This window comes from Condylostylus longicornis, unplaced genomic scaffold (genome assembly GCF_029603195.1).
Source record: "Condylostylus longicornis isolate FDR11 unplaced genomic scaffold, ASM2960319v2 ptg000009l, whole genome shotgun sequence".
Taxonomy (NCBI): domain Eukaryota; kingdom Metazoa; phylum Arthropoda; class Insecta; order Diptera; family Dolichopodidae; genus Condylostylus; species Condylostylus longicornis.
Window position 1 is genome coordinate 1,201,109 of NW_026577978.1, and position 15,851 is coordinate 1,216,959.

General features: G+C 24.9%; 1 protein-coding gene across 1 annotated transcript in view; it reads right to left on the bottom strand.

The window, feature by feature from the left end:
- Window positions 1-15,851, bottom strand: part of LOC129618565 (proton-coupled zinc antiporter SLC30A2) — a 101,853-nt gene that overhangs the window by 6,220 nt on the left and 79,782 nt on the right. The window contains exons 6-7 of the mRNA XM_055533383.1: window positions 6,819-7,320; window positions 5,124-5,271 (exon numbers count right to left, since the gene is read on the bottom strand). Coding sequence (XP_055389358.1) covers window positions 5,124-5,271; window positions 6,819-7,320 — 650 coding nt within the window. The remainder of the gene's footprint in view (window positions 1-5,123; window positions 5,272-6,818; window positions 7,321-15,851) is intronic.

Consider the following 15,851-nt stretch of genomic DNA (forward strand, 5'->3'; position numbering starts at 1 on the left):
TTATATGTATATATTATGTATGTAGCAATTTATTGATTACTTAATCCGATATTGAATCAAACTAATAGATGATTGTGGTATACAATAAATTTTCAGAGGGAAAAAAAAATATTCAATGTCATTGAATTTTTTCTTTTCTCGGTTTTAGTTTATTAAATTTATCATGGCCATTAAACTCGATTTTTATTGAACTTGCTAAAATTTAATTCTAAAATGAAAAATGGGTTTACTTGTACGGCAATTCAACTTGAGCTTTTGTAAACGAATTGACGGCCAAGGTAAAGCGTAAAAGCATATTGTTTTTTAAACTATGTTTCACAGTCAATCCATAGCAAAATTTAAGAATATTCTGTTTATACTTGCAATTTTACATTATTCCCCTATGAATGCTAATAATCTAAAAATAATAAAAACTTCAACTTGGACTCTTCATTTTCATAACATTCTGTTAAAAATGTAAGTATGATTTTGAATTAAAAAAAATTTGACTAATCCTTTTTAATAAGAATGATAACGACCCTAAAATAATAAATAAAATACAATTTTTTTTCTTATATCTTTTGTTTTAATATAATTTTTTTTTAGAGTATCACTCACAGCATGGTAGCATAAGTAGCTTATTATCCTTTTCATATTCCTTTTTATATGCATTATTAATCAATGTCATAATGATGTCAAAACATAAGAATTTCTTTTCATTTTCTATTTTGACTTTTTAATTAAAAAAAAAAATAAATGAAAACTTTATTCTAGTTTATCCCTCTTTTTTTTCTATTACTGTAAATGTAATTTAATTTTAAATATGTATGTATTGTGTAAAATAATTAATAAACAAGAGGCAGGATAACTGATTATCATTCATTCTATATAGTGAAGAATTGTATAGAAAAGAAATGTAACAATAATTTTACAATTTAAAAAAAAAATTTAGTTGACCCAATGATTATCGTGCTATTAAACTGAAGTTACCATTAAACTTTTGTTATAAAACGTGATTTTAATTAAAATATTCTGAAGTGATTGTGAGAGAAGATGAATTGAAGCAATAGATCGAAGATGGTGATAATCAAAGTACTTATGCTATTTCTATCCTAAATTAAACATAGAAAAAGGTTCCTGCGGAAAAATGTATTTGATATTAATAGTTATATCGAATCAGATCTTTGGCATAATTTTTCTCTTCCATAAAGAATCGTAAAACCGTCACTTCTTTAAAGGATTTCATTTGAAATTTTACCACTTTGAGTTACCATAGCACAAAATAAGGAAAATTTCCATTTCTGGAAGCTCATTTTTTGGAAATTTTTATCAAATTTTTTATTAAAGCAATAACGTAACCGTAAGTTTCCTCTTCTTAAAAAATAAAATTATTTATTTTATACCTAATATACCATATTGGAGGCACAATTAAATTATTTTGTAAAAGCTGCTTAAATTTTTTGTGCCCCTAAATGTATGCAAAAAAATACATGATTTACATTAAGCTAGTTTTCAAATAAAAAATATTTTTAAACATTTTAAATTATTAAAGAGCAAATTGTAATATATTTTTTTACGACGTCAATACTATGTACGCTCCTTTGGACGCTTTGCTTTGCTTTGACCCGTCTTTATTCTAATATGCAATTAAAGTTTAAACAAATCTTCTCACATCACATTTGGTGTTTAACACATTCTTACAATAACATTTCTTAACATATTTTTACTCAGCTTTAACAATAATTCAGTAGTAATTGCCGAAATTATTCTAAAATCTTCAATAATTTCGGCATTACTACTGTAAAATTACATTTTTGTGTAATTGGAAATTTGCTTTTATTTCTCATATAAATCGAAATTAATTCATAATAGCTATAAAATTTCTTTTATTAAAATATATTTTTATTAATTAACGAAAACTTTATTCGCTACATGAATAATTTAAAATATTAAAATTTTCAAACTAAAAAAGAAAATACCTTGACCATATTTTTTGTCTCAATTCCCTATTTATCCTGCAAAAAAATTATAAAAATTTTCCATATTCTCTACTTAAAATTAACTGACATTTTTATAATTATAAATTAATCATATACAAATATTCATAAAAATATTGTGTTTTTATCCTGTTTCTAGCGATAACAAAGTGTGGGATTTCGAATTGAAATTACACAAGCATGAAAACAGAAAAAAAAAATTTTTAATGCATAAATTTTATTTTTTTCGTTGTTACTAGGACTTTTAATATTGTCCTGGACTGCACTTAATATAGACCACTACTTGGCAGTAATTAGTTAAATTAAAAAATTAATAAAAAAAAAACATATGCCAGTTATAATACTCGCAAAATTAAGAGAAAAAAAAAAGCTAGGCAAAATCTACAAAAATTGTATGAATTTTAAATAATAGAGGAGATTATGTATTTTTACTGATATTGTCCAAGAATTTCTTATGAAAAAAAAAGCAACCAAAGAAAAAATAGAAAAATAAATAAATAAATTATAAAAATAAACCAGAAACAATGAAAAACAAAAACAGGAAAAATATGAAAATGAAAAACTTTCCTACAATCCAAGTTTTTCTCTTTCATATTTTTCTTTTTTTTTTTATTTTGATTTTGTTGTGTTGGAAAATTTAATTAAAAAAATTTCTCACTGAAAATAAAAAACTGGGTTCATATTACTTTTCTCTGACTACAAATTCTAAACTGTCATACCATTACGTTCAACAAAATTATATACAGAACAGTACTAGTATGGCACAGCATATAATGTTTATAAAAATTCATATATCTTTTGAGGGTTGACTTTATTATTACTTGTGTAAGGAGGCAGGAAGAGAAAAATAAAAAAAAAAATTTTTTTTTTTTAAATAGGTTGATTAACTTTTTTTTCCACTCTTCCACTCTCTCTCAATCTTTCCCTCAACTCTAACTGTCATTTATTTATTTTCTACTTTATTTCTGCATCTCTCACACTCAAAGTACTCATTACCGTACTGAATTTCTGATTTGTACTTATTTTCTTTTCTTGTTGTTGTATTTTATGTTTTTATTCTATTTTTCTCATTTTACTTGCACAATAGTATTTTTATTATACACATTAATATTATTGTAACACTGTTTCTTTTAGTCAATACAATCTTTGTAAATTGAAATACCGATTCAATGTTTACAATATAGTGTTAGTACAATTGTATAGCATTATTATGAGATGTCAAAGTCAAAAAAGAGATTAGAACGAACATATTATTATTATTCTCTTATGTCATAAAATAATATCATGTTAATATTAATAATTATGTGAGATTTTAGTGCCATAGTAATGAGAAACTTGTTGTTTTAATTATATATGGTCAATTAATAAATAGGGATATTAAACAGGACATTTTTTTAAACGCCAATTAAATTTTTCCCAACTATGTATAATTCTTTGTAATTAAATAACAAAATATTATGATTAATGGTATTTTAAAATTAATAAGTTCGTCATTGCAATAACCATACGATTATTAGAATATTCAAGCAAAATTGTCATGAAAATACAAATAAGCAGTAACAGATGAAGTAAGTGCTTAATACATTTTAAATTGTGAAAACATTTCTTCTTTTAAAAATTGTGAGTATTTTTACAATAAAAATATTTGCCTTCCCGAACTGGCGTCTATAATTTTATTTTTAAATTTAATTTAAAAACACCCTCAAAAAATTCAAATATGCTTTAGGTCTAATGACGATTTGCAGCTCTAATTTAAAATTTACATTAATTGTAAAAAATATTATTCTGCTACGATATTTCATATAAAATTGTACTCTTAATTGCTCAAACACCATAAACTGGAACTACCGGCTGTTGATTAAGACTAGAGACCCACTATTGAAGTTATAGTTGTAACAAATAAATATTGATTTAAGAAAGACCTCAGTATAGGCTTATCTACTTATTTTAACAATACAATATTATAAAATATTTAAAATTCGCGTTGCATTTTTTGAAAAAGCAAACAAATTTACAAAGAGTCTCAAAATTGATTTCTTTAAAATTTTCAATAAATTGTTCAATATTGCAGCTACATTATATTGTAAGCAAATTTAAAGCGTCCAATGCAATACAAATTCTAAAGCAATTGATAATATTTTAAAATTCATTAAAAAAAGAAAAAAGCAGTGTTAAAAAACCAAGGTGATTATATGAAAAAAATTTCATTTAAAAATTTAAATTAAGAATTTGTAATACAAGAAGAAAACTTGAAACTACAGCAACAAAAGTCTATAAACAGAAAAATAATTAATTTTAACCCCAATATTTTTTGTTTTCTAAATTCATTTAATTAAAATTTAATAATTTGAATTAAAACTGTGAAATTTATATTTACAAGGAAAAAAAATCAAAATAATTTCCTAAAATAATTTCCCACAGCTTATAGTAGGGTTAGGGTTTGACATCATAAATACAAAAAACAAAAATTAAATTACTCTTGTAAACCCCTCTGTTTCCTTCTTTCATTTCACAATTACTTTCACATTTTTTCCCCTTTCTAAAAATCCTAGGGCAACTATTCGACTCTTTCATCTCCATTCTTTCATCTTGAATCTTTTTCCTTTCTCTTTCATTATTACATCTCTCTGAACTGAATACCAAAATATTATTTTTAAAAAATAATTTCATAAATTTTATATTATTTTGTTTCTTGTATGTCTCATTCCAAATGTACATATAAGCATAAAGATATAGACAGGACTTTTATATAGCATTGCTTATTTAAAATATTTATATATAAAAAAACAACCGCATCTATACGCGATAACATGAAAACAAGTGTAACATTACAAATTGCTTTAACAACTTTAATTTTATTTCTAATATCCAGAAAAGAAGAAACAGAAAAAATCAAAAATGTCATAATAAATACCAATTGCTCTCTATACACACTATGTACTTTCATTCAAATAGCAAATAATCCTCTTCTCTAATACCTCAATATTAAAATGCCTATGATACAATATTCTTATACCGATTCATGGAAGCTAAAAAAAATTTTTCATAACAATAGTAAATGAAAGTAATATAAAATCTTTATATTACATAAATTCTTAAACTATACATATTATATACATACGTATGTGCATATACAAATATACTTACTGATAGCTAAATGAACCGATACAGCTACTTTACTAACACTTAAAGCCCAAATTCTTAAATTATGTACACGTTCAACACCGTCAATTTTTTGAAAAATTTCTAATACTTCAGCATAATCGAGATAAGATGGTGTTCCTTCCATCAAGACCTTTATAAAAAAAAAAATAAGAATAAAAAAAAAACAGAAATATTAAAACGAATTATTATATAGTACACATAGCTACATACATACATGAAAATACAAAAAAAAAATTAGTTGGAAAAAAAAGCAAAATAAATAAAAATATAAAAAATGGAAGAAAAAAAAAATAATAAATAATTAATCAAATATATCCTTCCGCCTATGCCTAAAGGAGGTTCACATTATAAAATAGAAAAAGTGAAACCAAAAGCATAGAACAAAAAATTTATGAAAGTAAAAAAGGAATAAGGATTTTTTTTTTACTAAAGAAATAGAACAACACTAACAAAACAAAAATTACTAAATAACGATGAAGGATATAACGAATTTTGAGGATAAATAAATAAATAAAAAAAAAAATGAAGAAAAACAAAGAGAATAAAAAAAGCAAGTGACTTTTTTATGCGATACAAGATTGAGGCTGGTAAATAACATGAGACACAAACATAATAAACAAGGAAAAAGAAGAAAAATACAAAAAAGAAAACATAAACAGAAAAAAAACCGTTATGCTTAAAGAAATCAAAAGGAAGGCATAGCTTTGAATTGTAATCCTATTTTGTGTTTTTTTATTTTCGGGTTTTTTTCTCGGTGGCTTTTCGATGTGTTATGGTTTCAGATTTTTCTTTACCACTGGAATGACTTTCTATATACACACACACAGAGACGCGGTAAATGTTTTGATTCCTTATAAATATTTTTATTTGTGGCTATATGTGGCTAGATTCTTATATAATTATGTTGTAAATTTTTCCTAAAAATTTTTGAAAATTTTTTTTTCTAATTTTTTCTTTTATTATAAAAAGAAAGTTATAGACGATAACTAATTAAGAAATATTAAAGAAAAACAATCATAGGGCTGAAAAATTATTGGGAAAATTCCTAAAATTAAAATTTCTAATAAATTGTATTTCGAATTTTATATGACATTTGTTTCTGTACTGGAGAGAACAATATTTTGACACATAATATCTTTAATTTGTAGGATTTTTATTCACCTTACAAAATGTCATCCTTTGAATAGAAATAAATAATGTTACTACACCAGCGGAAGATTTAAAACAATATTATTAATTATTATCATATAAGAAGCATAAGAGTTAAGAAATTCTAATTTAGCCGTGAAAGCCCATAGAGGAAAGTTATTTTCTTAATAATAACTGTTTAAATATTATAGATAAGTATCGCTCTTATATCAAGACTAAATGGAAAGTATACACGGTTGTATATTTGGTTTTAAATATAATCAATTCCAAATTCTGGCATTGAAATTTAGATAAGACAAATTTTCATGTCTGATAAACAGTCGTCATGTAATTCATTAATTAAATACAATGAGTAATAATCATTGGGGCAATTATTATCAAACAAAAGACAAACTTGGGCTAACCTTAAACTATTTTAAAGTTAGCCCTATTTTTTTAAACGACTTTTTCAATAGGTTAATTTTGAATATTATAACATGAGCAAATCATACTTTTATTCAATAAAACTAAAGCTATATTTAAACCTACCAATAAAGCATCTTTTAAAATACTGATTGTTGTAAACAAAACAATTATTGAAAATAAAAGTGTACAAATTGGATCAGCAATTGCAAAATCTTCTCTAAAATATATTATTAGAGCAGCAATAAATACACCAACACTCTGTAAAATATCACCCAAAACATGAATAAATGCAGCCCTAACATTCATATTTTCTTGTTCCTGTTGTTCATCATTCATTTTATTTTCAACTTCTGGTCCAATATTTACTGAATATGTTTCATTTTGTTTTATTAAATGATCATCTGTTGATGATACTGTTGCTATTTGTGTAATTTCTGGTGGATTTGTAGCATTACCATTTGATGTAAGATCTTCATTACCAATAGCAGATTGTTGCGATTGTTTTTGTTTCTTTTTTGAATTTTTATTTTTAGATTTTGAATGAGAATGACCGTGTGAATGTCCACCGCCACCGCTGCTACTACCATGTGAATGACCATGGAAACCATGTAATTGTACGCCCATTCTGAAAATTCAAAAAAGAATTGAAAATTAATGGTTTCATTGAATAATTTCTTAATTAAAATGAATTTTTTTTTTCAAAAAAGATCGCAATTGTTGTAACCATTTGGGGGCTTTGGAATTTTTTAAATAAAACATTTTAAAAGAAAACAAATAAATTCTTAATTAAAATTATATATGAGAACTGAAATACGACCATTTGACAATACCAAATTGGGATGAACACATTTTCGAAAGCAGCAGAAACCCTACTAAACGGAAAATTTTTCTGCAAAATTCATCTTTTTGCATAAGAAACACTATTCTTGTGCAAAACTCTTCTGCCCCATTCAGTAACTTTAATATTTACGATAAAATATTTACGATTTACATGCTATTCTTTTGCAACTAAAAAAAAACTTTAAATAACAGAATATTTATTGTAAATCGAACAAATGGCCACCCCATCCTACGCACGCAGTATACTTTTTATGAATTTGTAACAATACTATCGCCCCTACACAAGAACTAACAATCTCTATTTAACTAATACATAAACCCTACACGACTACAACACAAATGACAGAAAAATCCTTATTATACATGAGATAAATATTTGCAAGTTGTCCAATATATGGCCGCAAAAAAACAGAATTCTATATACCGCGAGTTGTAAATTTCTTTACAAAAAAAAAAATTATATTTAAAAATTAATATTTATTATTGCAATTTTTTTTTACAGAATACCCAAAAAATGAGAAAGTAGGATAAAAAATTTATATAAAATATAAAAATAAACATTGAATAAATTTTGATTTTTTGATTTTCAACCGCACACAACAATTTTTTGACTGATTTTCCACATAAAATAAATTGTACCTATGCACACATAATATGAAACGCCTGACTGTTAAATGCAAAATCTATATTTACCTTTTAAAAAAAAAGAATAACAAAAACAAAACAGAAAAGCTATCTAAATAATGCTGATTTTAGAATATTGCATTTGGCACTAACATTGAAATTCTATCGCACTTTTTATAAAAGTGAAAAAAAAATGGAAACCTTGACAAAAAAAAATTAAAAGCTCACTGTTGCATTAATAAAAATTCTTTTAAATTTCTACTTCTAGCACATTTCCACCAAAAATTGTAGAAAAATATTCTTATTTATTTTTCTCTGTTCATCTATTCGTTTATATTATCCTTTGTTTACGGAAAATGTGCTCCCATTGAGGTAAAAAGATGAAATTTTATGTACAAATGAAATTTTTACCTAATTTTCTAGAAAAATTTTAATCTACCTCTTCTCCCTCTGAGAGTCTACCACTATGGCAAACAAAAATCCTGTCTGCCAAATGTCATTCCAAATATAAATGTTGATTTTCTGCTTCTTATTCAAAACCATAACTTTTTTTTATATTTCAATTAGCATGGATAAAAATGTTGAAATGATAAAAGAGTCGTTTAACGTAGCTGGTGCTTTTTTGTTTTTCACTTAGGCAGCGACCTACTAGAATCTGAAACCTATTTACTTTCAACTGTGAGGTAGTTTTTTCTACCACCCACCACTTTCAAATTGTTGTCTTTTCATAATTAGCAAAATTTCAATTTTAACTCCAGCTATATCCGAAACTGTATAAGTTTTCCTAATTTGTATAAATTTAAAAGGTTTTCCCCTAAATATATGCAATTTTCATTATAATTATTTTACTTTGTTAATAAGAATAAATTAAATAGCTATAATTGATTCTTATTTGAAGAGAATTATCATTTCTTTTCGGGGGAAATGTGCTACTTTACAAACCGCTATTTTAGTCCGAATTTATTTTGTTTATTTATTTATTTTACGCTTTCAGTAGTTTTCATTTTGATTTTCAATTTTGAAAATTTTGTTTTCCCGGAGAAAATTCTAATTTTTATTTTTTTTATTGTTCTCTTTCTTTTAATATTTTGAATATTTTTCATAAATTTAAATTTACATTTGCATTATATTTTTTTCTCTTTTTTGCTTTTTTATTTGCACATTTCAACAGTCGCCGTATTGTTTTCTTTATTATTATTATATTTCTCTATATATGCACTTTTAAACTGACGAGAAAGCAAACGAAAATGGAATTGAAAAACTAGAACGTTAAAATTATCAGAGTACACAAAATAAAAATAAATAAAAAAATAATACGGAAATAAGAAAAAAAAAAACGAAAAACAAAAACAAAAAAAAAACACACGGTAAAGGATAATGAGTTGATATTTAAGTCAAGGATATTTTTTTATAAGAATCCTTTATCCAGATTTGAAAAAAAAAATTCTATTTAATTTTTAAAATTCAAGAGAAAAAACCAAACACTGATCCATAATGGCATAAATAATTTTAAGTAAATGAAAACGTACACACTTACACACATGAAAATGATTTTAAAGGAGAAGCTCGATTACATTAAATTTTTTTTTAAGGATTTTCTATTTCAAACTTCGCAAATCTATTTAAATTTCATTAAATTTTAAGAAAATATCCTTGATACAACATTTAACGGTAATTCCCAATTTAAAACTATTATGTATTCGTTGGGGCTGTGCTCTTGCTTATCAAACAATGTTATCCTTAAATGAATGTTATCCTAGGAAATCTATTCATGTTCTTAAAGATGAATCACGGGAAGTTACGTTCTTCCTTAGATATAGCGATTTTTTAAGATTTAACAAAATAATAAATTCAATTTTGAAATTTAAAATTCAATTCTAACATAATTATTCGCTCATTTCAAGTAATTTGTTCTCTAAAAATAATTGGCGATAGGTTGAAGCTCTGGGGGACTGTATGAAATTCAAAAATTTACGATATACACAAATCATTTTTGTATAAGTTGGTTTTTGTTCGTAATAAGAATTTCTGATTTGCTTTGAATAACAATAAATGCATAAGAACTAGTTATATGACCTCTGAATTATTTTATGCGAAGTGGTCATATAACTGTCATATATAACAGTGGTTGAAGCTAACTGAATCGCTATTCTATAGTGTGAAAATCGAATTTTATAGGAGTAGAAACTAAATTAAAATTTATATTCATTTATACATAATTATGAAACCATCTACTGAAATAAAAGTGGTAACAGCTTAATATTTCATCTTCGCATGACTTTCTCATAGCAAATGATTTACTTAGGGACGTATAAGTTCAGAATGTATACTGTTGTACTCGGAAAAAGTTCCACGAAACAGTTATTATTTTAAATATTTCTACCAATTAAAATGAGTTTTTCGAGCCTTTTTGAAAAAAAAGCAAAATTCGTCTCAAATCTTTAAAATTAATTAACAAATTAATATAAATAACACTGCCTGGATTCTTTTCTTAATAACAAACTCAACATTTAATGCTATTTAAATCAAGTTTTGTACATCTATTTCAAAATTCTTCATTTTTATATCCCTTGTCCTTTTTTTTTTGTATAAATTTAACCTAAATCTAAACAATTTCCAATTTTATCTACTTTAATCAAAATAAAATCCGTATAAGGGAAATTATAAATAAACTACGATATGTGGATCATGAAAATATAGTGTACTCTCATCAATTTTGTCCATATATAAACAATAAATCCATTTTCTCTTACCTATATAATTATATGAGTAGTAAACTGATTGCAATGCAAATTTTAAATATATCCACATATATTTTAAGTATTTTAAAGGTATATTACATATTATAGCCAAGGAGTAATCCAGGAATAATATGTAGATAAAATATTATATACACACGTATTACATACATAAACAGATACACGCCATTATATTAAAATTCTCTGCTATAATTTTTACCTTCTTTTAGTCATCGTAATCGTATTGCAAATCAGTTAATACCACAATATTGTTAGAATATCCTGTCAATCATTTTGTGTACGTACGAGTTTTATAATCCCAGTTACTGCCATTTTTTTTTATAAAGCTCTATATATTTTCTTTTTTTGTTGTTTTTCTTTATTATTATGTCATCATTTTGGTTTTCCTGTATTTTAAACCAAAAACAGAATAATAATTCCGGAAGTGAATTAATAAAACACACAAGAGAAAGAAAAAAAAGAAGAAAAAATCAAAACAGAATTAAAATTAAAAGAGGACGCATACACGAGAAATTGAGAACATGAAATGAAACTGCATATTATATATAAAGATTTGAGAGAATATTATAAAAGGACAACATGAAAAAGGACATGGAAAACATTACAAATTTGCCTTTCTTCTTCCTCTGTTTTTTCTTTTCTTGTTGTTTTTTGTTTTTCTTATTATTTTAAACTAACAGTATTTTAATATTAATTTTTCTTTTTTAAATACACTGTGTTGTATACAAAGAATGATATGCAGCTTTATGATATGCAGCTGCATAAGTTTCGCACAATGAAACGCAAAATACATGAGGCAATATGCACATAAGCAGATATAACATGTATGTATGTATGTAAGTATGAGTTGTAAGTATGTGTGTACTAATAAATTTTATCGAATGAAATGGTTACTTAGCCAGTTGATTTTGTTTTTTCTTCTTTTGAGCCTGATGATCTAAAGTAGTATATCACCTACTCAATTAATGAAAGTTTTTAATATCATTTTAATATTCTGAAGCACATATCTGACGTATTCACGTATTTTCCGAGAGAGATATAGTCACAATATTAATAAATTTACTTAAATTATTCTAATGAAAGAACTGCACTAGCGGATAATAGACTTATATTAAATTGAAGAAAAGCGGTGAAGTTGTGTACCAATGCACAAGCCAAAAATTTGACCTTCCTTATAAAATCTGTTTTTAGAAAGTGATTTCGTCGAAAAATTTGTTATACAACCCGGCATACAAAAGGGAAAATGTATTAATAATTAACTTGCTAATGTCTTCTACGCAAGGTCTAAAATTTAATTTCAAGATCTAAGTCCTGAGGTTGCATGTATGCATGTATGTCAAAAATTAGACAGTTCATTACATCCACTAATAAAATTCAAATCGATTGAACAGAATTATAAAACTGAAACGTAATTGAAATCTTAACATCAGCCAGTCTGCCATGCATTTGCCCAAAAATTTCCTAAAATTTCTACTCAAAGCTATTCTTTTTCCCAAATCGAAATAAAAATTTTTGTTTAAAACTGGTCAGGTGAAATTTAATGCAATCACGATACTTTAATGTGCAATACGGTCAGATTGGTAAGAACATTAATTGTATATGCGAAACTAAAAATAAAAAAAAATAAAAAGTTTAAATTTTTTTATTTTTTATCTTTATATTGTAGAAATAAGAAAATTTATTTTATACATTTGCATGCCCATTGCCCAGGCACAGTCATATGTAAATTAATGCAAAAATCTTCTATTGTATTCGTGTACAAATATAGTACAGATAGGAACAATAAAAATTTACAAAGTTTAAAATTTGAAATAATGCGAATGAATTGAGCTGTTCGTGAACAAAACGAAATTAAAATAGAGAAACAAGAGAAAAATTAAATGCATGGGTGCAATCAATTGGTGAGTTTGTTTGAAAAATATGCAGCTGCCGCTTAAATGTAACATAGCAAGCGAAAATATCAATAATAGAAATAGCTCTTACAATGCCAATATTAAATTTGAACCAAAAATCGTTATAAGCTTGCACATTTTTTCGTTATGTTGTGACACAAATAATCAGTATTTACACACTTATTATCAGATCATTTATTGATATTTCCCAGAAAATTGGCAACTCAATCACGTTAATGTTAATAACTGAATTAATTTTAATTAATTATCGGATGTTAAAGTTTTGAGTCAATAAAACAAATTTTTAAAAAATATCTTTAAAACAAGGATCATAATATTGGGAGAGAAATTCTTACAGTACGCTACCACAGTTCTTACTGCAATATTATGATTATGAAGCACAGTTAATGGAATAGCGTATTTGCCCACTCATTTATAAAAATAGTCAGTAGTTGTTATTTTCAAGATAATGTTAAAAGCTAAGTAATTGTAAACTGAAATTAAAGCTTTATTTCAAAATCATTTATATTTCGATTCCAATAAGCTAATTTATGAGATTATTCAGAACTAAATTTGCCATTAGAACTGCTTTCGACCCTGACACCGCATTCGCTCACATAGATGCGTTCATCAGTTTCATATCTTTATGTGTTCGTCAATTATTTTAATTGAAATTTAATGCCATCCGCATTAAAATTAAAAAAAAAATTAATTCTTAGTGAGTTAATTCAGGCCGAAAGTGACGCTTCCTACTTAAAAATTTGCATATTTTCTCAATGTATAAATTACGAAAAAATTCCTTTATATTTTCAACAAAATATTTTTCATCAAATCTTCAGTTTTTCATACTTTTTATGTAAATATGTAAACAAAATTCAAAATATTCATAACATTTGGTGTATGTTTTTCTACAATTCAAAAATAAATACGTGAAAAATTGAAAACAAAACCAAATTTCATACAAGAATACAAAAAAATTCAAGAATTTAATCTAGTTGATTTCCAAATAAATAAGATAAATTCTTAAGTTCACATCGTATCACATATGAAACGTGATTTGAAACCATAAAAATTTTTTTTTCTATCTATATACGAGTACATAAGGAAAACTTCTTATATACCGTGCATAAAATGTAGAAAAACAAAGCATTCAAATCTAAAAAAATGTTCCCTTTATTTTCTTGTTTTTCTGATTTCTTTTATTTCAATTCTTGAATTCCGTGTTTAGTACTAACTAGTGTAAGCATACATAATATTTTTTGAAGAAAGCATAAGCAATGAATTGACAAAATTATTTGAAATCGATGAAAATTGAAACTTAACAAGTTTTTTATTCAAAGCGTTGTTATTCGTGAACACCATATTTAAATATCATGAATGGAACCATAAAAATTCCTATTGATCACCTGTGAAAATTTTCTTTCATGATGTCATTTTTTTTTTCAAAAGAAATTTTCTAAAAAATTTTATATTAAAGAGCTTTTCATTATTGAATTGAGAAAATAAGGAGAACAAAAAATATGGTACCTTAACAATTTGAGGCGATTTTCTAAATTGGCTTGGGTATTTAGATGGTTTTAAAGGAGATACTTGCTATATCGTAAATATTTTATTTTGAGTAAAATAAGCTCAAAGTTTGAAATTCGGTTTTTTAGAAAAAATAAAGCAGAAGTTGTAGGGGATAGTACCATAGATTCGGAGTCAATTGAAAGAAATTATTGGTAAAACAACTGAGAATTCAAATTCGAATTTATTTTCAACCGTTCTATATCAAACTCGTCTTAGTATAAATTTAAAATAAAGTTTTGATTTTAAATAAAAATCGTAATTTCTTACATTTTCATCAATAATTGAGGTAAATTTTAAAATATTATAGGGAATTTGAATTTAGAACAGCATAAGGATAAACTCGGGAATAAAATGACTCTGGTAACTTGCAACTCTAGCTAATAGACAGTAACGAATATTGTTCAAAAAGATACTGCGGCAGTAAATCGTGGATCTTCTTGCTGTAAGAATTCATTATTTTTAACTACTCCAACATTTTACGATATTTCAAATTTAATTCATCTGATTACAAAGTACCATTGATTTAATTACAAAAAAATTGAAATGATCCTTTAAGTATACTATTTCAATATGACTTTTGTTGTACTTAAACTTTATAAATAAATAAATTGAATAGAATTTTGTTAATAAATGAGTATTCATTAATATTTTACAAGCAGCCTTACAAAAGAAAATATGAGTAAAAAATTTTCGAAGTAAACAACTACCAACCATTAAACTACATAACTTTCAATTTATTATAAACAATTTTATTTAACATAAATTTTTAAATAATACAAAATAGACTCTTAATTTTTCTCTTCATTCGCTCATCTTACATCGTACACAGAATATAAATTACATGATGAAGAAATCTTGAAAATAATTTAAATATTTACAATAATTTTTAAGTTAAAAAAATTCTAAATAATTTTTTTTTTTCATTCTGAAATTTATAGTAATAAATTCAATTTGATTATCTTCTTACAAATTTTAATATTATTTTTTTATTTCAAGACAAGATGAAGATTATATCACAATTTTTTGTGGTCCTTATGTTTATTCTTAACTCAAAACAAACACAAAAAAAAATAATAAGAAACATTTCATATTTTTATTTAAATATTAACCAATTTTAGCATAAAAATACAAGGTTTCATTAAAATCAATTATTTTTAAGTAGCACATTATATGGTTGTCAAGGGATTGTTTATATGGGAGTTATATTATACACATTATATGGGAGTCAGCGGACATGCAACTAATTTTCTGCTTTCAAACAACATATTTTACAAGAATTACAACGATAATTTTTAAAGAGTAAAGAAATTCTTACCGACGACATGTTAAACTGTAAGGGATCGATAATTCAATGTCATTTTTAACCTTGTTTATAGAAAATATTAAAATTATGTGAAGAATTATAAAATTTATTATAATTATAAAATTCTTGATTGTATTCCAAACTGAATATTTTACCCATACCACTCTCC